Genomic DNA, 26,924 nt, shown 5'->3' with positions numbered 1-26,924 from the left:
AACGGTCCCTGGGGTTTGGGGCGTTACACATTACTAAACCCTGAATCGAGCTTGTCTCTAGCAGCGAATGTACATGTCCAGCCGGTCTTCAGGAACCCTTAAACCTAGGAGGCTCTGAGACCAAGTTGTAACGTCCTGGATAGCCAAGACCGCTACACTGTGTGTTTGTAAAGGTGTAGGATTTGCTAATCAAGTCATTTAATTGAAACGTGTCACTAATCATAAGTGTGCTAGGGTTAAAAATAAGTTTTTGCCTCAAAAGATACATTTTATAAAATTAAACAATTTCACATATGGGATCCCAAAAAAAAACAATAGTGTTTAAAAGTTGGTTTGCAAAATCTCAAAAGTTAAAGACAATCATCAGCCATACTAAGGCAAAGTATGCATTTTCGGTCCTCTCGTCCCTACCTTCCCTCTCAACCGTGGCGGCTGAGCAGCCGGTCATGTACACTCAGTAGCAGAGCTCTCCAAATCAGGGCTGATTGAGCTTGCCCTTGCCTTTACCTGCACCACGCAGCACCCGTGAGCCAAGGCCCAGCAAGAAAACACAATACACATCATATACAGTATTAGCAAACAAGTAACCTTTTAAGCATGTTCAATCACTCAATATTCATATCAACTCTATAACATGTAATCATAATCCAAGATACAAGTAAACACCATTAATAATTAGATTACTCAATAGTCACAATAATCATCTTTAATAGCCAAAATACACAATAATCAGGGCCGACGACTTAGGCCGTACCCTCTGTTTAACCCACTGACTCCGGCCCGCTTAAACCAAGCTCAGTGCATAATAAGCTGTCCTCGGCTACCAGTGGCCGAGCCGTGCCCTGTGCGCTAGTTTAACCTTGGCACGCTTAGGCCGTTGGTTTACTATTTACATGGCATAATACCATTCTTTCAAACATACATATTAGGGAGCCCTTAGTCCCGTTTCAAATATACAACCGGGTGTAGTTTTCTGACATTTAACTTCTTCGTTTATTAATTACAAGCGACGTCCCTCGAGCACGATCCTTTCCCGAGCCCTAGCTTTGGCATCTAATCACAACAAAGGTATTGGGTTCCATTAATATCCAAATATAGCTTTTTGGGTACAAAACTAACTTCCGGGAAATCAAATCCCACCAAGCACGGTGGTGAAATAGATCCCGAGCACACTAGGCTCGATTCCCGTGCTTAAAAACCCTAAACGTTCAAGTATGCATCTAAGGGCTGCAGCCCTTGAAGCCTAGCCGCGACCCTACCCTAAAACAGAACCTAAGGCCTCTCTAGAAGAAGACACGCGCCGCAGCCCTTGCTTTGGGCGCCGCGGCGCTCACCCCTGGCCGAGCCCTCATGGCTCATCTTCATCCTAGGGCCGCAGCACTCTAGAACAGAGCAGCGACCCTTCCCTTCGAGCCCAGAAATTCCACCATTTCCAACCCTTTAACATTACCGAAAATCATCCCAAAGCTCCCTATTTCAATAATAATCATTCCCACACTTTTAAGATGACTTTAGCAACATAATTCATCAGAAAAACCCAGCCTAACACACATTAAAATCTCTTTTCAATTTCTGAAACTCAAGAACTTCAAACACTAAAACCAGCCAGTCAAAACTCAAATTTAAACTTCTAAATCATGAATTATAGCTTACCTCTTCAGCTGAACCCTTTCTCTAAGCAGAATCCAAGTAAATTCCCAGCTAATTCCCAAGCTTCCAGCTTAAATTCAACCTTAAACATCAAAATTGCAACTATCTCAACACCCAGGTAGAACTCAGAATTTTCTAACCAAAAAGAAAAGGAATCACTGCTTACCTTAGTACTGATTAAATTGCTTGGATAATCCTTGAGTTAAACCTCAAAATCCTCTCTTCAATTCATTAAATTCCAGCTGAAATCCTCCAAATTTCTTTGTGTTTAGCTTGTGTTTTTCCTTGAGAGAGAAGAGAGAGAATAGGCTGAGAAAGAAAAGTCGGTTTAATTTTGTTCTACTATTTTCTATTTTTTTGTAAGTCTATCCTTTATCACTTAGGTCAAACCCGAGGCTCGGGGTGCCGGAAACGTCCCCGAGGGCAAAACGGTAAAATTCACCAATATTCCTGCCTAGACTTCCTAACCTCAAATATATCTCCATATATTTATTTTCATAACCTGATAGTCTAAATAACTACTCGATACCTAAAAATACCCCTGACTTATCCAAAGTCAACTGTTAAACCCCATTGTGACTTTTCCCGCTATCTAGCCCTAGGATCGCCTCAAGTCGTGCTCTGCAAACCTACCCACATAATAATGTGGTTCTCACAAATACCTTATATATAACACATTAACATCAATATAATCATACAAGCATTATTAATCATATAATTATGCATTCAAATCAATAAACTCACTCAAATCACATTTAACTCAACTATGGCCTCCCAGCACACTAATCAAAGCCCTTAAGCCATATTAGTGAATTGGGTCGTTGCATCATTGATGTGAGATTCGGTCTAGGTCAACAAATTGTGTTGCTGATGTAATAGCCAAGAGTGTTCTCTGTAATAGAACATCTGGCTTTTGGGATGGGGGGTTCCCTAATGGTAGCCTCTATTTTGTTAGAGGATATTCCTCTCCCTGATTAGCTTTGGTTTTTTGTGTATGAACTTTATTTAAAAAAAAAAAAAGATAATAAAACTTTTTTTTTTTTAAAAAGATGGTGCTTCCATCAAATAGATCCAATATGTACAAGAAGCAAATTACAAGATTGATAACCAGTTTGGAATTGAACCATTCCAGACAACCTCATTATCTAACCCTAGTGCTCTTTTAGCGATTTTGTGAGCCAATACATTGGCTTCTCTAAGGACATAATAAAGATGCAAACCAGGGAAGGAAGATAATAAGGTATTAATATCCTTTACAATATTTGAAAATGGAGACAAATCCTGACTAGAATGCCTAACTCTATCAATTACACTTTTAGAGTCCATTTCAACAAGGTCAATATGCAACGAAATTTCACTACACCACTTAAGGGTGCATAAAAGTGTTTGAGCTTCCATGACCATTGGCGAGAAGTTTCCCCTGGTGGGAGCTGCCAAACCAGCCAAAATCTTTCCTTTATGATCTCGAGCCACAACTCCAAAACCCATTCTGCCACTTCTAGCATTTACTGTTGCATCTATATTTACCTTTAGTTTATTATTTGGGGGAGGAATTCATTGAACATTCGATCTCCTGACTTTTCCCTCCTTGACAAATTTATTACTTTCATGAGCTTCACAATAGTTTTGAAGGTAAAAAGCAGCCTAACTCAGTACCTCCTTCAGAGGAACAACTGAATTCCTAAAAAACATAGAATTTCTCTTGTTCCAAATATCCCACATTAAACAAAGAAAGTTGTTAAATCTCTGACTTGGTAAGGATTCAAAAGCACACATAATAAATTATGATATATTCAGCTTTTGATGCATCCTAAAAAATCCTATAAATTCAGAATTCTTCCAAAAAATTTGAGCTCTGGAACAATTCAGCAATGCATGGGATACCTTTTCATAATTAGCATCACGAAAAGCACATGTTGGGTCATGCAGAATTTTCTTTGAAAAAAGATTAGAAGCAGAGGGTAAAAGATGGGAAAAAGCTCTCCACATAAAATGTTTAACTTTGGATGGTACATTGGAGTACCAAAGGTGTGACCACTATTTTTTAGAACATTTCTGATTGGAAGAAGAAGAAGCAAGATTAGAGGACATAGCAAGATAATAAGCAAATTTGATAGAATAGACTTGGAGATGTTTGGCTCCAAATAAGGCAATCAGTTTATGTAAGGAAGTAAGAGGAATAGTAAGAATTGAAGACACAGTATGAGCAGAAAAATATTTATTCAATTTTTCAACATCCCAACAACCAGATGTAGAAATAAAAAAAGAAACAAAATCTGAAACTGGGGAGGTCTGCCAATTATATGATATATACCTAAAGTTAGGAATCCAATAGTCTTGAGTAGTTCTAACTAACTTACCATTTCTAATTTTCCATTTTAAGTCCCTATTGAGAAGGTCCCTTCCCCAAAGCAGACTTTGCCAAACAAAACAAGGGGAATGCCATTTTTTAGCTTCTAAAAAAATATTTAGGTTAAAATATTTAGCTTTTAAAATTCTAGCTAATAAGGAATTAGGATTCTCCAAACTTGTTTAGCTAACATTGCCTGATTAAAATGAGTTAAAGACCGAAACCCCAGGCCCCCAAAAAACTTGGAACAACATAAAGATGACCACTTTTTCCAATGTATTTTATTATTAGCTTCTGTTGAACCTACTAGAACTTAGCCATTAAAGATTCTGTTTTATTACAAATACTTAAAGGAATCCTAAAACATGACATTGCATAAGAAGGTATAGCTTAAATAAGTGCCTTAAGTAAAACTTCTCTACCGGCCCTAGAGAAACATTTATTATTCCAAGAGTGTACAAAAGCTTTGACCTTATCTACTAAAAAATCAAACGTAAACTTTTTAGATCTATTAAAGCATTGAGGATGACCTGAATATTTACTAATAAACGGTTTATTCTCAAGACCTAAGAGTTATAGAAACGTAGCGATATCATAAACATTTGTATTTGGAGAAAAAAAAAGGCAGAAGATTTAGTAAAATTAACTAATTGACCAGAAACTTTATTACAAATATCTAAAGCGTCTTTAATAGCATTACAAGAATTAACATTTACAGTACTAAAAAGTAAACTTTCATCCACAAAGAGTAAATGAGAAATAGAAAGTGCATTTCATGAAATTTTAATACCATTCAATAACTCAAGATTCTCTTCTAACCTTAGGGCAGAGAAAAACCCTTCAAATCACAAAAGGAAAAGATAAGGTGATAACGGATCACCTTGACGAATCCCTAGTAGGGACAACATGCCCACAAACTTTACAATATATGCAAAATTTAATAGTCACATAATTAAGGCATTGCATAACTAAAGATACAAAAATTTGGGGAAAATTAAGATGCACATTAACCAATTTTAAAAACTCTCATTATACCCTATCAAACACCCTAGCCATGTCTAACTTAAGATAATAAAACTACTTTGTACATGAAACTTTTTTATGTTGTATTCAATTTTAGTTGTAAATGATTTTATTATATTGTATAATAAAAAAATAAACAACTATTTTAATATTTAGATTTTATCTTTTTATATTATATTGTTTTTATCTATATAAGTTAAATTATAACTGCACCAAGTATATATAGTTACTAGTCAAAAATAAAATAAAATTTGAACGATCTTATGTACAACGAGAAGTTGTGTTGTGGCTTGACCGAGAACCTTAACCCATATCGTTCAACACTTGAGAGAAATATCATCTTGGGTAAATATAAGAATTTCTTGCTCAGGTAAAACGACAATAAGGAAATGCAATACATTATACAAGTGAATGTTGCCAAAAAAAAATAAAATACAAGTGACTGTTTCAAATGAAAAAACACGTATAATAACACACATCGTATTGTTTTTCTTCCATTAAAACTGAATTGAAATAGTCCTTCAAATGCTAAAAATTTACAAAAATGTGAATATTATATGTACAACAATGTCGTTTATCTATCCTATCAAGCAAAACATTTAATATAAATTTTTGAAAATGAAAAACATTTAATATTAAAAAAATCTAATTATTTAGTATTATTTAGTTTTGAGACAGAAGATATTTTTCTGATCCATTGCGATGATACGGTACAGACAAAGTATTATATAATTGTGGGAGGATTGGTGTGATAATATTTTTTTATATGATAGTAGCATAATGATTGATGTATTGTAAGTATGGAGTATAACTTCTAAAGATAAAATAGGTACAGTGGGTGGGACAGAAACATGAGATAAGCATTTTTGGAATGAAATGAATACGACACAATACATCAAATCTGAATGTTTTCTATATCTAATATTTCAAAATTGTAAACCTAAAACAAAGTTGGGTGAGTTAAAACCAAGTGGGTTAACTTGAGACTAAGAGAAAGCTGCTTACTTAGACAAAAAAGTGTTCATTTTGGAATGTTTTAAATCTTGGTAAAAGATTCCAAAATATCCTGTAAAATTTATCCATTGGTGCAAAGAAATGTCATTTATTGGTCCCACCAAACCCAGGACTCATACTCCACGCCATTTATTTATTTATTAAACACACACGAAACTTGTCTGAATAATGATCACTTAAATATCAGCTCCAAATAATAATAAAAATAAAATGATAATTTAACAATGTATGTAGCCAGAGAAATGAACAAGTTGCACGCAAAAAAATAAATAAATAAAGAGAACAAAAATCATTAATTGAAAAAAGAAATAGCATGACCAATTACACAACTCGGTTATCTTGAAGTTGAGAAGAGGAAGTTTCATTCGTTCCCTACACTCGTGGAGGAAAAAATCTCGAATCGCGAAGCAGCCATGGCTTATGTTTCAGATTCTTCTTCCTTGATTCTCTTCTTTCTCTTATGTCTCCTCTCTCTGTCTGTAACTTCATCATCTCACCCAATCGATGAGGATGCTCCACAAACTTTTATCGTCCACGTGTCCAAATCCCACAAGCCTCACTTCTTCACTTCCCACCATCACTGGCACTCCTCCATCATCCAATCCCTTCCACCCTCTCCTCACCCCACCAAGCTTCTCTACTCCTACGAGAGATCCATCAATGGCTTCTCCGCCACCCTCACCGCCGCCCAGGCTGCCAAGCTACGCGACTTCCCTGCCGTCATCTCTGTTGTTCCAGACCAAGCCCGCCAGCTCCACACCACGCGGACTTACCGGTTCTTGGGCCTCGCTGACGGGTTTGGTCTCTGGCCCAACTCCGATTACGCCGAAGACGTTGTGATTGGTGTTCTAGACACCGGGATTTGGCCTGAACGACCGAGCTTCTCCGACTCGGGTTTGTCTGCGGTTCCATCTGGTTGGAAAGGGACATGTGAGACCGGGCCCGATTTCCCGGCTTCGAGTTGTAACAAGAAGATTATCGGAGCCAGAGCCTTCTACAGCGGCTATTTGGCGAAATTGGGGGGACCCATTGTCGGATCTAAGGAATCGAGATCACCCAGAGATACAGAGGGTCATGGCTCCCACACGGCTTCCACGGCTGCCGGAGCCGTGGTTCCGAACGCGAGTTTCCTTCATTACGCTCCGGGAGAAGCTAGAGGAATGGCGACCAAAGCCCGAATCTCCGTCTACAAAATCTGCTGGAGCTTGGGCTGTTTCGACTCGGATATCTTAGCCGCCATGGACCAAGCGATTTCCGATGGTGTCGACATAATTTCGCTTTCCGTTGGGGCAAATGGGCACTCGCCGCCGTATTATTTGGACTCAATCGCAGTCGGGGCATTCGGGGCAGCCCAGCACGGCGTCTTGGTTTCCTGCTCCGCTGGAAACTCCGGACCCAACCCGTATACCGCCGTCAATATTGCTCCTTGGATACTAACCGTCGGTGCTTCCACCATCGACAGAGAGTTTCCGGCCGATGTCGTTTTGGGTGACGGTAGAATTCTGAACGGCGTGTCGTTATACGCAGGGGAGCCTTTGGCTTCCGATGCAAAGCTTCCGATGATCTACGCCGGCGACGCGGGGAATAGGTACTGCTATTCTGGGACTCTCGTACCTTCTAAAGTCGCTGGAAAGATTGTCGTTTGCGACCGTGGTGGAAACGCTAGAGTTGAAAAAGGTAGTGCTGTGAAGCTCGCAGGTGGTCTTGCTTTGGTGCTAGCTAATACAGAAGACAGTGGCGAAGAGCTCATAGCTGATTCTCATCTTATCCCAGCGACTATGGTTGGTCAGATTAATGGTGATAAAATAAAGGAGTATATCAAATCAAGTAATGATCCGACGGCTACTATTCTGTTCAGGGGGACAGTAATTGGGTCTTCCCCTGCTGCCCCGAAGGTCGCTGCTTTCTCGAGCCGTGGTCCGAGCTCTCTCACACCAGAGATTCTAAAACCAGATGTCATAGCACCTGGGGTCAACATTTTAGCTGGCTGGACTGGCTTGGTTGGTCCAACAGATTTGGATATTGATCCCAGGCGGGTTGAGTTCAATATAATCTCAGGTACTTCCATGTCTTGTCCACATGTTAGTGGACTTGCGGCTCTGCTTCGAAAGGCTTACCCTGATTGGTCACCGGCTGCTATAAAATCCGCACTGATGACAACTGCCTACAACTTGGACAATTCTGGCGAGACTTTTGACGATCTTGCATCAGGGGAAAAATCAACCCCTTTCATTCATGGAGCAGGACATGTTGATCCCAATAGAGCTCTCAATCCGGGTTTGGTTTATGATCTTGATGTTCATGACTATGTGGCGTTCCTCTGCTCTATTGGTTATGATTCCAAGCGTATATCAATATTTGTTAAAACACCCACTAGTGCTGATATTTGTGCAACGACATTTAAGAAAGTTGGGGCTTTGAGTAGCCCTGGTGGTCTGAATTATCCATCGTTTTCGGTTGTTTTCGATTCGCATAACGGATTAGTCAAGTATAAGAGGGTTGTCAAGAACGTTGGAAGTGAAGTTGGTGCTGTTTACCAAGTGACTGTGAGTTCACCCCCGGGGATTGAAATCAATGTTTCTCCTAGCAAGCTTGTGTTTACTGCGGAGAGTCAAACACAAGCATACGAGGTTACATTCTCAACAAGTGTTGATTACAGTAAATCGGCTAAGTTCGGCTCGATTGAGTGGACTGATGGGACTCACAAAGTTCGGAGCCCGGTTGCTTTTAGGTGGAGCAACAATGGGCTCACAGCTTCCGAATGAGTTTAAAGAGTTGGGGAAGAGATCCAGCATTGGGGTATGCATCCAGCATTTGTTTTATTGCAAGTTTGATATTATTTTCTTCTTGTACAAATTTGAAGACGCAGGTGTGACTACGGATTATCATATACACGTTCTGTGTTATTGCTCAGAGAAAAGAAAAGATGGTTTTGTACTACTTGGATTGCACTGAATTATCAACATGGCCAGAGTTTGGATCTCTTAGGGGACGCATTGTTTAACTTCGGTTTCTCATTTTCAAAAAGAAAGCACACATCCAACCTTGGCTCTTAAGGCTATTTTTTTTTATCGCAAGTACTTCTCATTTGTGCATAAGCTGAACGATAGCATATGGTGTTGATGATCTTATGTAGCACTACAAGGAGCCCATTGCCATGTCTATTATTTAGGATAGCAGCTTCTCATCTTTGGGGTTGATCCAAAATTTATTTTCTCTTTTGAATTTGCCCTGTTGATTTAATTTCAATGCACCAAATAAATAAATAAAAGGGAGATGTTGCTTTAGTGTAGCGTGTTGCTCTTGCTCTTGGATTCCTTGTTTGATTGGTTTGGATTTTGCTTCTTTATTCTATTCCTTTTAACTACTTAGTATTTAATTGCTGTTAACCTTCTTCCTCACTTGTTTATTATCAACAACAATCACTTGTGTTACTGACATAGCATATTCTATTGCCTAATGCATATATAATTGAATTGCATAGAAAACGGGAAGGACATGTGAAAGGGAAGGAGTAGGCAACTAACGATCGATTGATTACCTCTTAACCAACTCAAAAAGTCATCAATTTTGGATTGGGATTTGGGGAAGAGATTTATGTACCCCTCTTAACTAACACGACAGTGCATCCCTACGAAACCAAACAAATTTCTAACCTCTTAGACAAATGTTTTATATAGTAGATTCGTGTGATTCCCCACCATGTCTCTACCCGATTCACCAATTTTTTAAAGAAAATAATTTATACTGGGATTTTCCAATATGCCAACTTCATGAAACATATATTGTGTTGTGATTTTGGGGAGGAATTAAAAAAAAAAATCCTTTTGGAGGGCACAACATGTGTTGATTGTTGATCATATCTAAAGAGTTAAAGGATCGTCCAACAATTATAATGAATAATTAGGTCTATTTTTGTCAACTGTTTTAATTATTTCTTCTTATATCTTTTAATATCTTGTAATATAAAGAACTAAATACGACATCAAATGCTTCTAAACACAGCTGAATTCTTCAAACTCAATTTTTTGTTTTGTTTGGAAAGATGAGTTGGTACATCAATTCTGAGCTACCAATATTTCTTTTGGTAATTGATTCTCTATTAGTCATTTTCTTAATAAAGAAAAATTCCAATATGCAGGAACAATCAGCATAATGTATTGAGCAACTTAATTGACCGTTGATGTATGTTTAATACCAGCTTCGTTAGCATATATTCTCGGCTAATATAATATGAAAATTAAAGAGGGTCAGCGCTGCAGATACATGGTGTGAATTATAGTGTAATTTTGTATATCTTTATTATCCTTTTTTTGTGCGATACCAAACTATTTTAGGAAAAAAGGTGTAAAATAAAATAACTAATTAAAGTTTACTCTTTCTTCACTAAGTTGAAAAGAGTGACGGGCTGACAGCAAGCTTCAACCCTCCAATCAAAATCAATCTCGAACATAAATGTATAATTTGAATTGTTTTATTGTATATTAATGTCGATTATATAGTTATGAATAATACGAACAATAAATAAAGAAACATTAGCTTAAGGGGCCAAAATTCAACCACACTTTTTGTGCCTTACAATTGGGAAGAAAAAGAAAACACATGTAGTTTAATCAAAGTTAAAATTCAAAATAAAATTATCAATGGTAGAAATTTGAATTCTAATTAACACAATTAAACAAGTTATAAATTACAAGTTTTTATATTATTTAAAAATAATTTAAGTGGCTCTATCAGTTTTCTTTTTCCTTATAAAAAAGAGTGCCAGCAAGTGTGAACAATATATATTAATTTATTTCGCTGATGAAAAATATATGGGAAATTTTAACACAAGAAAAACTATTTCAATTGTAAAAAGTAAAAACATCTATTCTATATAAAAAGTGTGTAGATAACGGAAATTTTTTGTTTTAACGGTTTTTTAATTTTTTCAGTTAACTTTAACGGAATGTTCTTATATTTAACAGAATATTCTTATATTTAACCGTAGATTGTAAACATGACTTAAACTTAAATAAATAAATAATTAAACAAATTAAAATAAGATATTTTTTAGATATTTTACCATAATAATTATTTAAAAATAATAAAATCATATATTTTATAACTTAAATAAAATTTAATCAAACTTAATATTATATTAAACATATAATATATAATTATTTGTTGTCACTGCCACATTCAAAAACTAGAATAAACATAAATTTAAACAAAAATAAATTAATTAATTAATTAAAATAAGATATTTTAAAGATATTTTATGATAATTTAAATAATTAAATCATATTTATTTAAAAATAATAAAAACATGTATATTATTTTTTTATCTTATAAATTTGTGTGATAGTTTGTTTTTATCAGGTGATTGGAGCTTTTTTTATTCATCAAATTCACCAAAGGACATTGCGAGATATATTATAATCTAAAAATAGTTGATGCAGATATATTATTGTCTATATTATGACTTTTCTATTCTTATTTTATTTCTATTATCAATTTCTTTTTAAATATTATTCTATTTTATATATATGTCATGTAGTCATGTAAATATATAACTATGTCAATGTTATGTTTAGATGTCATATATGTCAAAATTATTAATATAAATATTTATATATAATATAGAACTATAATTCATTCGATTATAAATATATATTTAAAAAAAATAATGAACCAGCTTTTATTAAAATTATATACAATATTTACAATTTTAAAATTAAGCAAACGTGCATTGTACGTTGCTTTTACCTAGTAATTAGATATATGTATGCTTTGCAAAGTTTGTTTTGCATCTTAATTTTGTAAATTCGTAATAAAATATCGTGTGTATTCTATGGGCACAAATCTAAATAATAAGGGTACTTTTTAAAAAATATGAATATTTAATAGTTAATAGTTAATACATAAAAAATGACTTAAGCATATTCTTAACTTTTCTAAACTTAGGTGTTGTTTGGTAATATTTAAAAAATTAGTTTTTTATTTAATTAATTAAAAATTTGAAAATTAAACATAAAATATATTTGGTAATTTTATTTTTATTTATTATTTTTTAAAATTTTAATTAAAATTTAATAAATTTTGAAAATATAATTTTTTTCAATTTCAAAATTTTTTTAACCAGTTTTCAATTTTTCTTTTTTCTTTTCTTCTTCTCTTCTTCAAATCAACACCTTATATTATTGTTAAACAAAAAGTAAAAATAAAAGTTATCAAAAACATTTATTATTTTTTATTTTTAAAAACAAAAAATAAAAATAGTTACCAAACATATTTTTATTTTTTAAGAATAAAGAAACAAAAATAAAATTATATTTCTATTTTTGTGTTTAAAAAATTCAAAAACAAAATTTTTACCAAACAGCCCTTAATTTTTAAAAATTCATTTTTGTATCCCAATTTTTTCATAAAACCATACATAAAACTTTCTAAAATTGAAAAAAAAACCCATAAAAATCCAAATGCAGTATAATTTCCACTAATAATAAACTAGCAATAATGGCCCTGGCCTCTGAACCCAACGATTCTTTTTTTTTTCTCTTATATTTACTTATTTTCTCATTTAGTCAACTTTCTCTCTTATAAATATATATTTTTGTTCTTTTTATATCAAATATGTAACGACACCCTTCTCTGCATTTTATCCTCCTCTCTCTCTCTCTCTCACACACATTCACGTAAGTATTGATCTATATGGCTATAGATGATGAACTCTTCCCCCAAAACTGGGCCTTCCTGAAGCCGAACCGGCAGGTGGTCAGCCATGGAATCCCACTGCGGCGGCGGAGGAAACTACCGCTTGTGAGGCTGGGCGGAAAGAGACCACGGCGGGTGGCAGTTTTGATCGGCAAGTTGAGGAGGATTAGATTAAGAAGTTGGCTCAAACTTCATTACAAGAGCATGTTGAAGAAGCTCAAGCAAACCTACCAGAATATGATAAAGGATCTGGTCGAGGCCGGTGCGAGCCTTGAAACATACCACCAGATGGTTTTTCTTGAGTCTTCTTTCGCTCTACCAGTCATGGGCGTTAGCTCCTTCTCAACGGCCGGTCCGGGATCTAACCGCTCTAGAACTCTTGTCATGTAAAAGCTTTTCTTTTCCTTTCTTTTTTTGGGGAACAGTTTAATTTTCTTTGCTGTTATATTATAATAAGTTTGTTCCTCTCTTCCTCCTGATGATTATATATATAGTTAGTATATATATATATATCTATACTTTTTTAATCACCTTCTTCCTAAAACAAAAATGAAACCAACAAAAAAAATTGTAATTTGTCTCCTAATTAATTAGCTTAATAAAATAAAATGTATGGAGCAGATCTCTATGGAATATATATGAATAGTTAATTTTCTAGCTTGTTAATTTGTTATATATATGCATGCTAGCTTCTGGGGTGAGTAACATTACTGGGTAACGTATTTTATGTATTTATATATAAATATTCATGGGCATCGTAAAAAAAACTTGGGCAAGAAAAAAAAAGATAATAAAGTCCAAAATAATTTAATTAATCCTTGCCAGAGAAATAATAGTCTCGAAATTAGTATACAAATCAAACTGATCGTAGTTGAATATTTGATCATTCATAGAAACATGTATATATATAGGAGTTAATAATCTTATAATATATAGGGTAGCACGTTATTAATTTTATGAAGCTATGAGAGGTATTATAATATTAGAACATTGGTATAATATTATTATTATCATCAGAAAATACATATAAGTTTAGCAAAGCTAGACCTATATTTACATAAAAAATTATTATTTTACAGTTGTCTGTATATATGTCACAGATAAATGCCACCCAGAAAATCCGGTAAAAGAGATAGAGCATATTCAACCTGCCTGATATATATAGGATGTGACGAAAGTTACTATTTTTCAAAGTCTTTATTTGTTATTATTATCACTTAAACGTTGAGATTTTCAGTTCGAAGAAAAAGGTTAAGATTATAAATTTTGGATAGCTCTGTATTAAATTAGTATCGTTTCATACACTATATATTAATGTCCACTTTATTAGAAATTAATGCTGCCTAATTTAATAGGTTAGAAATTGTATATTAATTAATTATTTATTGCGGAAGTAAGCATTGAATTATTGAAAGAACTTTTTTTGTGTGTGTGTGACAAATTGTTTTAAATAAATACTTCAATTTAAATTTAAAATTTCTCTCCAAACACCATAAAAAAGAAGTCAATATTTTTTTTGTTCAAGTTATATGGATTATATATATATATATCTATATTATACGTACATATATATAGTTATGTAAATGAATAATACACAACTTGTTCTGATATAATTGATAGTAGGCACGTAAAGATGGGGCAGTGAGGTAGGGCCCGATCCGACGGGAATCTTTGCTCCGAAAAGAACGGGACAGAATTCGGTGGCGTCCTGTCCCGCTATTAATTCAAGCGGGGCAGAGCTGCCCCAACCCAATATTAATTTGACAGTGATACCAATTATGTACATGCATGACCGTATATAACATCCACTAAAACTCAATATATATAAGAGGTTAAAATAAAGTGTATATATAAAATAAAAATGAAAATTAAGAGACATATATTAAAATAACACAGTATCAAAATAAAATAAAACGTTTTACGCACGCACACATATATATAACAAAATAAAAGTAGTAGAATATTACATGATGTATAACTTCTCTTTTAGAAATAAAATGAAGGATTTCATTAATTAAAAGGCAAACCTCAATTACCTTGGTAGGTGTATAACTAGTAATATTAGTATGTAAGTAAGATGTAACTCATCACAATGACATCTCAACTTTTAACTCTGTCAACTTTGGGCCACTAGAATTCATTCGCAGGAACAATGACAAGAATAAAATATGACAAAGTGAATGAAACATCACCATAAGAGTGGACTACAATACTACCATAAACATAGACTACAACCTCCTTCGCAAAAATATTATGAAGGAAACTAAAATAAAACTAAATAAATCACCAAACGACAAAACTAAAACTAAGCATAAAAGCGACACATTACACTGAAGAATGAGCACTGAAGCAGACGAGACTCCACCACCCTCATCCCATAATAGAAGACAATCTGCCAAGATAAAGGAACCCGCTGATCGGACCACCCCAAAACCAGCCACACCACCAAGGAAACGGACTATGCCCTTCAAGCAAGCCCTATATTTCGTTAGATCCAACACACCCCAACCAGCACAAGCCCACAACCTATCTGATCCACCACCATCCGACCTCACCACTTCCGTCCTTCGCCAAACTGGATTCAAACCCAACCCCTGATCACTTCAACGAAAAACCCATTAGGGAACACGAGGAAATAGCCAAAATCTACACACACCAAACCCCGGCACCGAGAACCACCACCCTATGAAATCAAAACTCAACCAAATTGTCCCCCCGACTAAAGAACCATAGGCCACCCACCATGTCAGGCATCAACCACCTAGCCGGGGAAGAAAATGAAACCAAATGTGAGGAAAACCCCATAACTAATTTCATTAGTACAATTTAAAGTAAATTTTAATGGTTGAAATTACATAATTAGTTGTGTAATTTTTGTAATACTTTTTATATAAGACAACAAGTCAGTCACATCAAATATGTAGACAGGAATTATAATAATGAATATAAGTTGTTAACAGAAGGATTATAGCACAATTATAATAATGGATATAATTGTATAATATTTATGTAGTTTTCACGAGGAGGCATATGTCACTTTATTTTTCTTATAATTAATTAGCTGGTCTCTTCTCTTTGTCGATCAGTTTATCAACAAAATGTATTTATATTGATTAATTTAAAGGACAGTGGAACTAATAAATTTTTTTTGCAGCAACTAATAAAGTTATAGAGTGATCATAGTAAAAACAAACAAGTAAAGAAAAATGTTCTGGTAGGAAACCGACAATAATAAATATATATTTATATAGTATTAATTATGATAAAGATGAGATCGTGAAACCCAGTCACGGAGATGCTTTGAGTTAATTTATTTCATATTTGCAGTACTGACACAAGAATATTGACATAAATAAATTGAAATTTGGATAGTGTCATAGACTAATTGAGGGCACAAATAATTAAGATATCATATAAGTTGTGTACGCAGTACATATATACACGTACAACTTAATTTCAAGGAAATTCATAGATTAATTAGTTCAAGCTAAATATACTATTAATGCACATGACTTTGTTTTTATATATAATCCATTGAGATTCTGCTTGTTGCATTCGATTTGCAAAATATATGCACACACAAATATTTATACTAATTTGTATTTGAGCTGTTAACCACTTTGGTATTTATATGATTATATTAAATAAACTAATATTTAATTAGTAGTATTGTTGTTCAAACTGCTGACAAATTGATAAATAATTTTTCAATGTGAATTAAGACATTTAGGCCAAGTTTGGCATGTCGTATAATGAGATCGTACTGTATTACATAACTGGAACACTATGTTTAGAACAAATTTTATATTGTATTAATTATTACAATTACAAATTTTAATACAATACCAACTGTGTTATTCAATACATAAAAAATGGTATGTGTTAACTCATATTGTAATATTTTTTTTAAATAAGTTGTATTGTGGTAAGGTCTGAGACAAGGTCGGGGTCAATGTCGGAGCCGGGGTCAGGGTCCGGGGCAGGGTCGAGGTCGGGGTCCGAGGTCATGGCTAGGGTCGGGGCCAGAGTTCGAGGTCATGGGTCGTGGCCTGAGGCCGGGGGCTGGGGTCGGGGTTGGGGGCCAGGGTTGGGGGTCGAGGTCGGGGTCGGGGCCGAGGGCCTAGGCTGGGGCTAGAGTCAAGGGACGGATTCTAGGGTCGAGGTCGTTTCGGGGTTGCGCCCGAGGGCTGGGGTTGGGGGCCGAGTCTGAGGACAAGGTCAGGGTCGAGGTCGGGGTCGAGGTCGGGTCCGGGGTCTAGGGCCAAGGTAGTATTGTAACGCCCTGGTTAGCCCAAAACTGTCACACTGTGTACTTCAAATAGTACTTAACTCGCTAAATAAGTCATTAGGTTGGAAACATGCATCTAGGTGTTATTAACAGGCCATGGTGAAAATGTCAGTAAAAAGGAATGAATATATTTTATTTAAAACGTTAAACTGTACATGAGCCCATAAAAGTGTTTACAAAGTTATTTATAATTCAAAATGGTCATTACAATATAAAAGTTACAACTCGCCGACCTAAGCAGCAAAATAGGGTTAAACCCTAGTTCTCCTAAGAAACACCTTGGCTGTGGTGATCAAGCAACTGCATATGTACACATCGCCACCTAAGCTCTTCACTTAAAGCTGGGTGAGATTTTATTTCCCTTTACCTACACCACATAACACTCGTGAGTCAAGGCTCATCAAGAAAACTTATTACTGCATGTATACCATATAAATAAATGATAGATGACTAATAAAGTCTCTCGTTAGATGACTAACAAGTCTCTCTGGATAGATGACTAATAAGTCTCTCTGGATAGATGAATGATAAGTCTCTCTGGGGTCTCGTGCCCCAAGCCATGTGACGCTTCAGTCACCTGAGTCTTTTAGCTCTGGCTTTAAGTAACTAGCCTTTAGACTAGACCAGTGCTTTAGTTTTCTTCGACCAATAGGTCAGTCAAGTATTTAATGCCATGTTGATTAGATCTAATCATTTCGGCCTGCGGTCAGAATGCTAATGTCGTTCTTGACTCATAAGTCAATTCTATACGACCAGCGCTCAGTATTATTGCCGATCATGACTGATATGTCAGAATTTCCCGACCAATACTAAAAACCATTGTCGTTTCTGACTAATAAATCAGTGTCATTCACAAGTAAACAACCATGCCAGGCATTCGCAATGCAACTAATGTCCATATATAGAGCACTCAACACTCCTCATCAATAATCATGTATGTCACATATTGGGTGCAGATTTCTTACCTCTGGTTCGAGCGTGAAATAATAAAAGAACAACCCTTGAGAATGATCTGTCTTTAAGTCCCTTAGCGGTCACCTAATCATAACCAAGTATGAAATTCCATCAATAAAATAAGTAATAAAAAAGGTTCATGGTCTAAAACCCCGCTCTCGGGACCTCAAATCCTACTAAAACGGTTAGTAGATTCGATCCCGAGCCTGTAGAAATGAAAACCCGACCTAGCACAAAAGGATGCACGGGCCACGACCTCGCGACGCGCTCCCAAGACACAGAGTTCCCTGTCTGGGGTGCCAGGGGCGGGCCGCGACTTAACCCTGTGGGTCGCAGCGCGCCTGCTTGATAGAGCCCAGGAGAGGTTGTAACGCCCTGGATAATCCAAGACTATCACTATGTGTACTTTAAATAGTACTTAACTCGGTAAACTAGGCATTAGGTTATAAATGTGCATCTAGATGTTACTAACAGGCCAGGGTGAAAATCTCGGTCAAAATAAATGAATATATTTTAAATAAAACATTAAACTGTACATGGGCTCATAAAAGTGAATACAAAGTTATTTACAATCCAAAATGGTCATTACAATATAAAAGTTACAACCCACCGACGTACGCAGCAAAAATTTGGTTAAACCCTAGTTCCCATGAGAAACTCCCTGGCCATTGTAATGCCTCAAATTTCCTAATAAGGTTTAGGACCTTGATTAGGAGGCCGGGAGGGCCATAATTGATTTATTATAGTATTTAATGATTATATGCACGTTTACGTGGATTATATTATTATATGATGGTGAATGCATGCATATGGGCTCATATGTTAGTTATGAGGGTAATTTGGTAATTTGGCCACTGTGGGCGTAATTGTATATTTTGGGTGCGTGATTGTGATTAATTAATATAGCCACATTATAAGGTGGATTGGTTCGAGCTAGTCGACATGAGACGATCATGAGATGTAAATGTTCGGTCTAGTCATAACGGGTTTAAGTTCGGGGCTCGGGGTGAGTCTCGGGGTGAATTTAATGATTAGAGCATTACCAGAAATTAAAGGGTAATGGGATATGGATTATTGGTGTTTGAGGTTACCAAGAATAGCGGGAATTGGAGGGTGCTAATTGTGATTAATGAAATAGGTGTGAAAGGACGGTTTTTCCCTTGGTGGTTGTTAAGGTTTTATTTTAGACCTAAGGGCATTTAGGTCTTTTTACCCTAAAAGATATATATCAGCCATTAAGGCTGTGGAAGAGTAACAAAAAACAGAGCCTCTCCTCTTTCTCTCCCGATAGATTTTCTTCCTCTTTTCTCTTTGAATTTTCGAGCTCAGTTTGAGGAATTAAGCCAAGGAACCAAGCTTAGCCAAGCTAGAGTTATGCTCCACCATTGAAGAGGGTGTGTTGCTGAAATTGAGATGAGTTTCTAGCCACTAGAACTCTTGGTTTGCTCTATTTTCTTAATTAAGTTCCAGCTGGTTTTTGGGTTGGAAACTTGGGAATTGGTTGGAGTTTTGGCTAGGGTTCTTGGGGTTGTGGTCCCTAGGACATGTGGAGATGGTATTTGGGTTCATTTGGGAGTTAATTTGATGTTTGGAAGCTTTTGGATTGGGTTAGAAATGGTAGAATCGAAAGAAGGAAAATCTGGGAATTGGCTGGCTAAAGGTAGCGCTACAGCGCCCAGTATAGGGCGCTACAGCGCTACCTGCAGGGAGGCTGGGCGACTTGAGGTTCTGCCTTGGGCGCTAGAAGGGCAGCGCTGTAGCGCTACCCTGTCCCTCAGAACCCTGTTTTTGGTATTTTTAAGGGCTTTTGGCTTGGGGTTTCAATCCTTAAGGCCCGGGATCGAATCTAATCACTATGTGGGCGTGTTTTGAGGTCCCGAGAGTGGGGTTTAGGTTAAGACCCTATCTTTGGTAATTTTCATTAATTGGAGATTGTATTTGGTTATGACTAGGTGACCGCTAAAGGATTAAGGATCGATCATTCTCAAGGGTCGTTCCTGTTTCCATTTCCACTCGAACCGGAGGTAAGAAAACTGCACCCTGTGTATATGAGACATGCATGGTTATTATTGATGCATGTCGGTTGATTATTATGTATGACATGCATGGTTATTATGATGTATGACACGCGTGGTTATTATTGATGCATGTCGGTTGATTATTATGTATGACATGCATGGCTATTCTTGATCTATGTCGGTTGATTATTAAACGTGACATGCATGGCTGTTATTGGTGCGTGTTAGATTGCTGGATTTATTGCATATGATGCATGAGAAACATGTGATTGTGACATGCTTTATATACTGAGTATGATATGTTGGGGTTTTATGCCCTAATTAAAACCCAAATTCTTTGTAATCTCATTTTATTATCAATAAAAGAATAGAAATCATTTTTTGACTTGGTCAATCACTTTGCTCACATGTTTTATTTTCATGATTATTTATTTAATATAAACTTCTATTAAATCCCGAGCATATAGCTAATCTTATTTATAGTGACGTAATCACAGTGGAATATAAATATGATTATATGTTCAAAAATAAGTTAGTCCTAAGATTAGTCAGTGCACCGGATTTACACTGACTTGCCAATCTACGATATGATCTACTTACACATTACAGTGTTATGTTCTTTCCAGAACATTAGCAAAGTAGATAAGATCGGATGTATTTGTTACATCGGACAGGACCGATATTGACAGTTGATAAGATAAGTAAACATACCGTTATTATCTATTCTAGTCATATCATATAGTTGACCATAGGTCAATTCAATCTCAATTCTGAGTGGTTAGTATTCAAACTGATTGTATTATTTGAGTTCTTTGACTTGTTCGTTACCAGCTTACCCTACGGACTAGCTCATACTTACATCTTGGGAACTCGGTAGTATAATTGAGTGGGAGTGTTAATCATAGATATGAACATCTATAGCTTCTGATGAAGAAGTGAAACGATGGTTTCCTTTTAGTTTGGTTCAAGGTGTTAAATGATAGAGATCTCATTTCAGTAATTAAATTAGTTTACTGAAATATCATTTACAAGGAACTAAGTGTTTTAAGGATAAAATACAATGAGGGGTAAAACGGTATTTTAGTCCTATCTCATTGTAGACCGTCTATAGAGGATTGAGTGACAATTATGGTTGTAACAATGGATAATTAATAGCGTATCTATATTTGTTATAGAGCGTTCTATGAATTCAAGAGTGCAATTCCAAGTCTATAGGGGAGTCACGAGGAATTAATAAGTTAGTAAATTTATTTGTTAAATTTATGATAACTTATTGGAGCTTGATTTCATAGGCCCATGGTCCCCATTGTACCTTGGATAAAATCATCTAGATAGTCTCAATTAATTGATTTAATCATCAATTAGAATTATCAAAGTTGACCAGGTCAATTTTGGATAGTTTCACAGAGTTGTGTAATTTTGAGAAGAAAAGAGAAATTGTGGCAGATTTATTAATTAAGATAAATTGGTATCTAAATTAATAAATAAATCAAGGTTCAAATTATAAATAATTAATTTGATAAAGGATTTAAATAATTATTTAATTAATTAAATCAATAGAAAATAATATAGGCCTTGATTTTAAGTCCAATGGGCTTATAATCAAATGGGAAATTTCACGGGCCTATAGCCCATGATAATTTCGACCTAGGGCTTCAAAATGGCTGTTATTTTATTGATTTTTTAATTAAATTAAATGGCCTAATTGAGTCTATAAAATGAGTGCTTATAGAGAAGTAAAAAAAAAAATGGTTTTTGATAAGTCAGATTTTCTGATAGTTTTATATTCTCTCTAAACACAAGTCCTTTTCTAAGCCTCTTTATATTTTCTCTTCTTCTCTCTATATCTATCTCATGTGTTGAGAATTGCCCACACTAGTCTAGGTGGTTCTAAGGATACATTGGAAGATCGTGAAGAAAATAGAAGATCGGTTCAGTTTCTTGATAATACTCTGCGACAGAAAGGATACAAGAGTTAGAGAAACTGCAGGAAGGACTCTTAATTCCGCTGCGTATACTGTAAGTATTCTATTTTTGTTTCTCTTTGAATTCAATTTTAGAAACATGTTTTAGGCTATCTCGTATTAATTTGTTTAATATTAGATATACATGAAAATAAATAAAGATCCTGTATAAGTTTTTTACAACATGATATTGTTCAGAGCTTGAGCCTCTGTGGTTGTGCATGGCCCTAATTGTACTGGTATCTGTTTAGTAAGCATGCTAAATACCTTGTTTATGGTTATTGAACATGTGGTATACGATTGGTGGCATGACTTGCTTGTGATTGACACTGACTAGTCAGGGACCGACTCTAAAGTCGAGAATAACGCATTGAATGGCTCTATGGCATTAATGCTAGACCGACCCTAGGGTCGAAGAACTCATAAGCGCTTGCCTGGTCTACGACCAGATGACTATAGCCAAGGTATATGACCCCGGTGACCGTTTGTCACATGGCTAAGGGACGTTGTCCATAGTTTCGACTCTAGAGTCGTGAGGAAGGTTATGTTGGTGACTAATCACCTTGCACCTGTCCTAATCAAACTTAAGAAAGAATCACTTATCGGTTAAGCCCTGGTGACCCTATTGTCACATGGCTAGAAGGAGCGATGCTCATTATTGTGACTTTTGGCTATTGTCACCTACTTGCTTGGACTGATAGTCCTGAATGGTTATTATGATCGTTGTTGATATTATATCATGCTTTATTGTGTTTTCTTGCTGGGCTTCGGCTCACGGGTGCTACGTGGTGCAGGTAAAGGCAAGAGGAAGCTGGACCATCCTTGAGTTGGAGAGCTTAGGTGATGACGTGTACATATGCAGCTGCTCGTCCGCCACGGCCGAGGTTTAAAGTGGAGCTAGGGTTGAACCCTGTTTTGCCGCTTAGAACGGCCTGTTGTAAATATTTTCTGTAATAGACTCTGAAATTATATTTTCGGGATCCTAATATATATATTAAACGTTCTAGTGAAACGTTACATCTTAACCAAAATGTTTAATCCCTAAACCGCTAATCATACTTAGTTCACGATTTTGGCTAAATGACTCAATTAGCGAGTTTAGCACTGTTTACAAGGCACACCGTAACGGTCCCAAGAGTTGGGGCGTTTCAGCCATAGTGGTCAAGCGGTCGTATATGTACACATCGCCACCTATGCTCTCCACTCAAGGTTGGGTGAGTTTTTCTTTCCCTTTACTTGCACCACATAGCACCCATGAGTCACGGCTCAGCAAGAAAACTTATTACTGCATGTATACATTATAAATAAATCATTCTGGGCTTGCAGCCCTAATCGGATGGTGACTAATAAGTCATTTTGGGTAGAAGACTAATAAGTCTCTCTAGGTATATGACTAATAAGTCTCTCTGGATAGGTGACTAATGAGTCAATCTCTGGATAGGTGCCTAATGAGTCACTCTCTGGATAGATGCCTAATAAGTCTCTCTCTGGATAGATGACTAATAAGTTTCTTTCTGGATAGATGACTAATAAGTCTCTCTCTGGGGCTCTGCGTCCTAAGCCATGTGATGTTTCATTCATCTGAGTCTTTTGGCCCTGGCTCTAAGTAACTAGCCTTTAGACTAGACAAGCGCTTTAGTTTTCTTCGACCAATAGGCCGGTCGAGCATTTAATGCTCATGTTGATTAGATCTAATCATTTTAGCCTGCGTTAAACACATTAATGCCGCTCTTGACTCATAAGCCAATACCATACGAACAGTGCTCAGTACTACTGTCAATCATGACTGATAAGTCAAGACTTCACAACCAATACTAACACCAATGTCGTTTCTGATTAATAAGTCAGTGCCATTCACAAATAAGCAAAGCTGCTAGGCATTTACAATGCAATCAATGTCAATATATAGAGCACTCAACATGTCTCATCAATAACCATGTTTGTCACATACTGGGTGTAGTTTTCTTACCTCTGGTTCGAGCGTGAAATAATAAAAGAATGACCCTTGAGAACGATCGGTCCTTAAGTCCCTTAGCGGTCATCTAGTCATAACCAAATATGAAATCCCATCAATAAAATAAGTAATATAAGGTTCATGGTCTAAAACCCCGCTCCTGGGACCTCGAATCCTACTAAAATGGTTAGTAGATTCGATCCCTGAGCCTTAAGAAATGAAAACCCGCACTTAAAACTCATAAAACCCCATCCTGGCACAAAAGGGAGGGGCGGGCCGCGACCTGCCTCCCAAGGGCCACGACGCGCCCCCAAGACAAAGAGTCACTGTCTGGGGTGCCAGGGGCGGGCCGCGACTTGACCCTGTGGGTCGCGGCGCGCCTGCTAGATAGAGACCAGGGAAGGCTCTGGAATGGATTCAAGTCGCGACTTGCATGAACTCAGTCGCGACTTGACCCTGTGAACCCAACTCCCTTGCCTATTTCTCAATTCAAACTTAGCCAAACCTTCAACTAAACCATCCCAAAATCACCACCAAATATCAATACAACATTTCCACCAGTTTAACAACAAAACCCAAGCCTTAAACCATTCAAAACATCACCACATATCCAATTACCCAATCAAACTTTCAAGCTTACAAATCAAACTTTGAAACTTCAATCTAAAATCCTTACCTCGGAAATAGGTTGAACCCTTCCAGCTGCTGAACTAAGATCCTAAGTTCACAAGCCTTAATCCTCAAGTTTGCTTCAAAAATCCCAACCCGAGAGAGAGAAAGAGATGATTGAAAGTGAGAGAGAAATAAAGAACTCTGTTTTCAGCCTTAACCTTCTACATCCCACTAATTTTAAACATATCTAATTGTCAAAATGAGCGTTTTTCCCCTAAGGCCAAATTAATCCTTCAAAGCTAACAAGGGCAAAACTGTCATTTCCCATCTATCCCGTTAATCATAATTAACGTCATCCAATTCCTGTCATTCCCAATTTCCTCAAATAATAATTAAATCATATCTCATTACCCGCTCAATCTTGGTAATGTACTAAGCATCAAATTACCCCCAGACTCACCCTGAGCCCGGTAATTAATCTCGCTATGACCAAACCGCTAACTTGCATCCTAGGATCATCTCATGCCAAATAGCTCGAACAAATCCACATAATAATGTGGTCTCACCCATAAATCACAAACATGCACATAAATATACAATTATGCCCTTAACGAGTCAAAATTACGAAAATGTCATTCTAATAAGAAGTGGGCCCACATGCATGCAATTATCATCATATAATAATATAACTCACACAATCATGCATATAATCCCATAATTGCATATTAAATCAATTATGACCCTCCTGGCCTCTTGATAACTCTACAAAATAGAGTTATTTTACCAATTTTTATGTGCTAATTATTGCTTAATTCTTGAGTTTTTAATTGATTTATTAAGTTTTTAAGTAATTTTGCATTTATTAGTCTTATTGTAATTTTCTAGATTTTTATATGTTTTTATAGATATTTTATTGTTGTAATTTAATTAGTTGAAATTAATGTTGTTAGTTGAATGCTAAAAATATGATTTTATTGAAATTAAATGTTATGTAAATTAATATTTTCATGGAAGTTATATGGTATATTTTATTAGAGAAAATAATTCATTTTAATTTAGTTTATGATTATTTTGTTGGAAACAATGTGCATTTTGGTACTTTGAAAAGAAGAGAAAATAAAATAATCAAAGTTGAAGAAAAGAAAAAAATAGCAATACTGAAAAATTAAAGGCCTAAAACATCACCAGCCCCCCTGGGCCCGCGTCAGGCCTAGCCCGCCAGCCTTCAGGCCCGAAGCCTGCCTCTCCCAGCTGCTCCTTCCGGCCACACGGGCCCAGGCCCAATCCAGCCCACAGCTCCAGCTTCCCAACGTCCCAGCCACCTACCCAACACTCCTGAAGACCTCTCCACGCCGCCTGCTCCAAGTGCCAATCCACCAGCTGTCGACTCCAGCTTCTGCCACCATTCAGCTACTCCAATTCCCTCATGAAGTCAAGCCCAGCTGAAGCTCACGTTTAGCAGTTTCCCAAAGCATGATCCTCCCAGCTTCAGCCAAATGCCTTCCTTCAGCCCCAAAGCCCATCACGCACAAGGCCCAAACCGCCCCAAGTCAACCAAGCTGCCAACACAGCCACTAAAAGACCAAAATATCATATTTTTCTTCCCAATGTTTTTTTTCTTTTCACTCAAATATCAATTCACTATTCCCTATTTTTTCTTACCTAAATAAACATTCCTAATTCATTTTTTTACCCTAGTTTTTCACTAATTTTCCATCAAACCAAACATTTCATCTTTCCAATACCCTTACACTTACTCTTTTTATCTTACCACTTCCCAACACAATTAAATTAATCAATTTATTTATTTTAAATTTGATTAATTTAATCTCCATATTTTGCCTATAAATAGAGTCTTGTAAGACCATTTGGGGGGCTCTTCTTCATCTTTTCAACCCCTTCAACACTTCATATTTTTCTCTCTTCTTTTCATTATTTTCTCTCTACCATTTTCATCTTTTGAAGAGTATGTCAAGTATGTTATTTTGTAATTTTTATTTCAATCTAGTTATGAGCTTCTAATCTTTTTCAAGATTATTAAGATGATGATGAAGCAAAATGTAATTAAATAGTATTTTTTTATTGTATGTTGATTTCCCATTGGTGCAACATTGTTTATGGATTTTTTATCAAAGATATGCATTTTTCATCTATTATTTATTGTTAAAGCATATTACACTTAGTTCTTCATTATGCAAAAATATGATATTCTTTTATTAAATGTTTTTCATTAAATTGTTCACATCTAATTCTTAGAGCATAAGTATCATATTTTGCCTAAACATAATCTCTTTGATTTTTTGTAGTTTCATTAGGTTGTAACACAACTAATGCTTAGAAATTATATCTTATATAAGTGAAAAAAATCCTACCATTTTTAAAGTAACTTGTGCTTGAATAG

The 26,924-nt window shown here is 35.9% G+C and overlaps 1 protein-coding gene across 1 annotated transcript; it reads left to right on the top strand.

The window, feature by feature from the left end:
- Positions 1-6,336: 6,336 nt before the first annotated feature.
- Positions 6,337-9,324, top strand: LOC133794556 (subtilisin-like protease SBT1.4). Its single transcript, XM_062231847.1, has 2 exons — positions 6,337-9,153; positions 9,186-9,324. The coding sequence occupies exon 1, from the start codon at positions 6,451-6,453 to the stop codon at positions 8,800-8,802; it is 2,352 nt and encodes a 783-aa protein (XP_062087831.1). The 5' UTR covers positions 6,337-6,450; the 3' UTR covers positions 8,803-9,153; positions 9,186-9,324.
- The last annotated feature ends 17,600 nt before the right edge of the window (positions 9,325-26,924 follow it).

Source organism: Humulus lupulus, chromosome 8 (assembly GCF_963169125.1).
Source record: "Humulus lupulus chromosome 8, drHumLupu1.1, whole genome shotgun sequence".
NCBI lineage: Eukaryota > Viridiplantae > Streptophyta > Magnoliopsida > Rosales > Cannabaceae > Humulus > Humulus lupulus.
Note: the sequence above shows the minus strand (reverse complement) of the source record. Positions and strands in the feature narration are given on the sequence as shown.

Excerpts from the sequence above, each read along its gene's own strand:
- LOC133794556 (XM_062231847.1), top strand. The coding sequence starts at position 6,451 with ATGGCTTATGTTTCAGATTCTTCTTCCTTGATTCTCTTCTTTCTCTTA.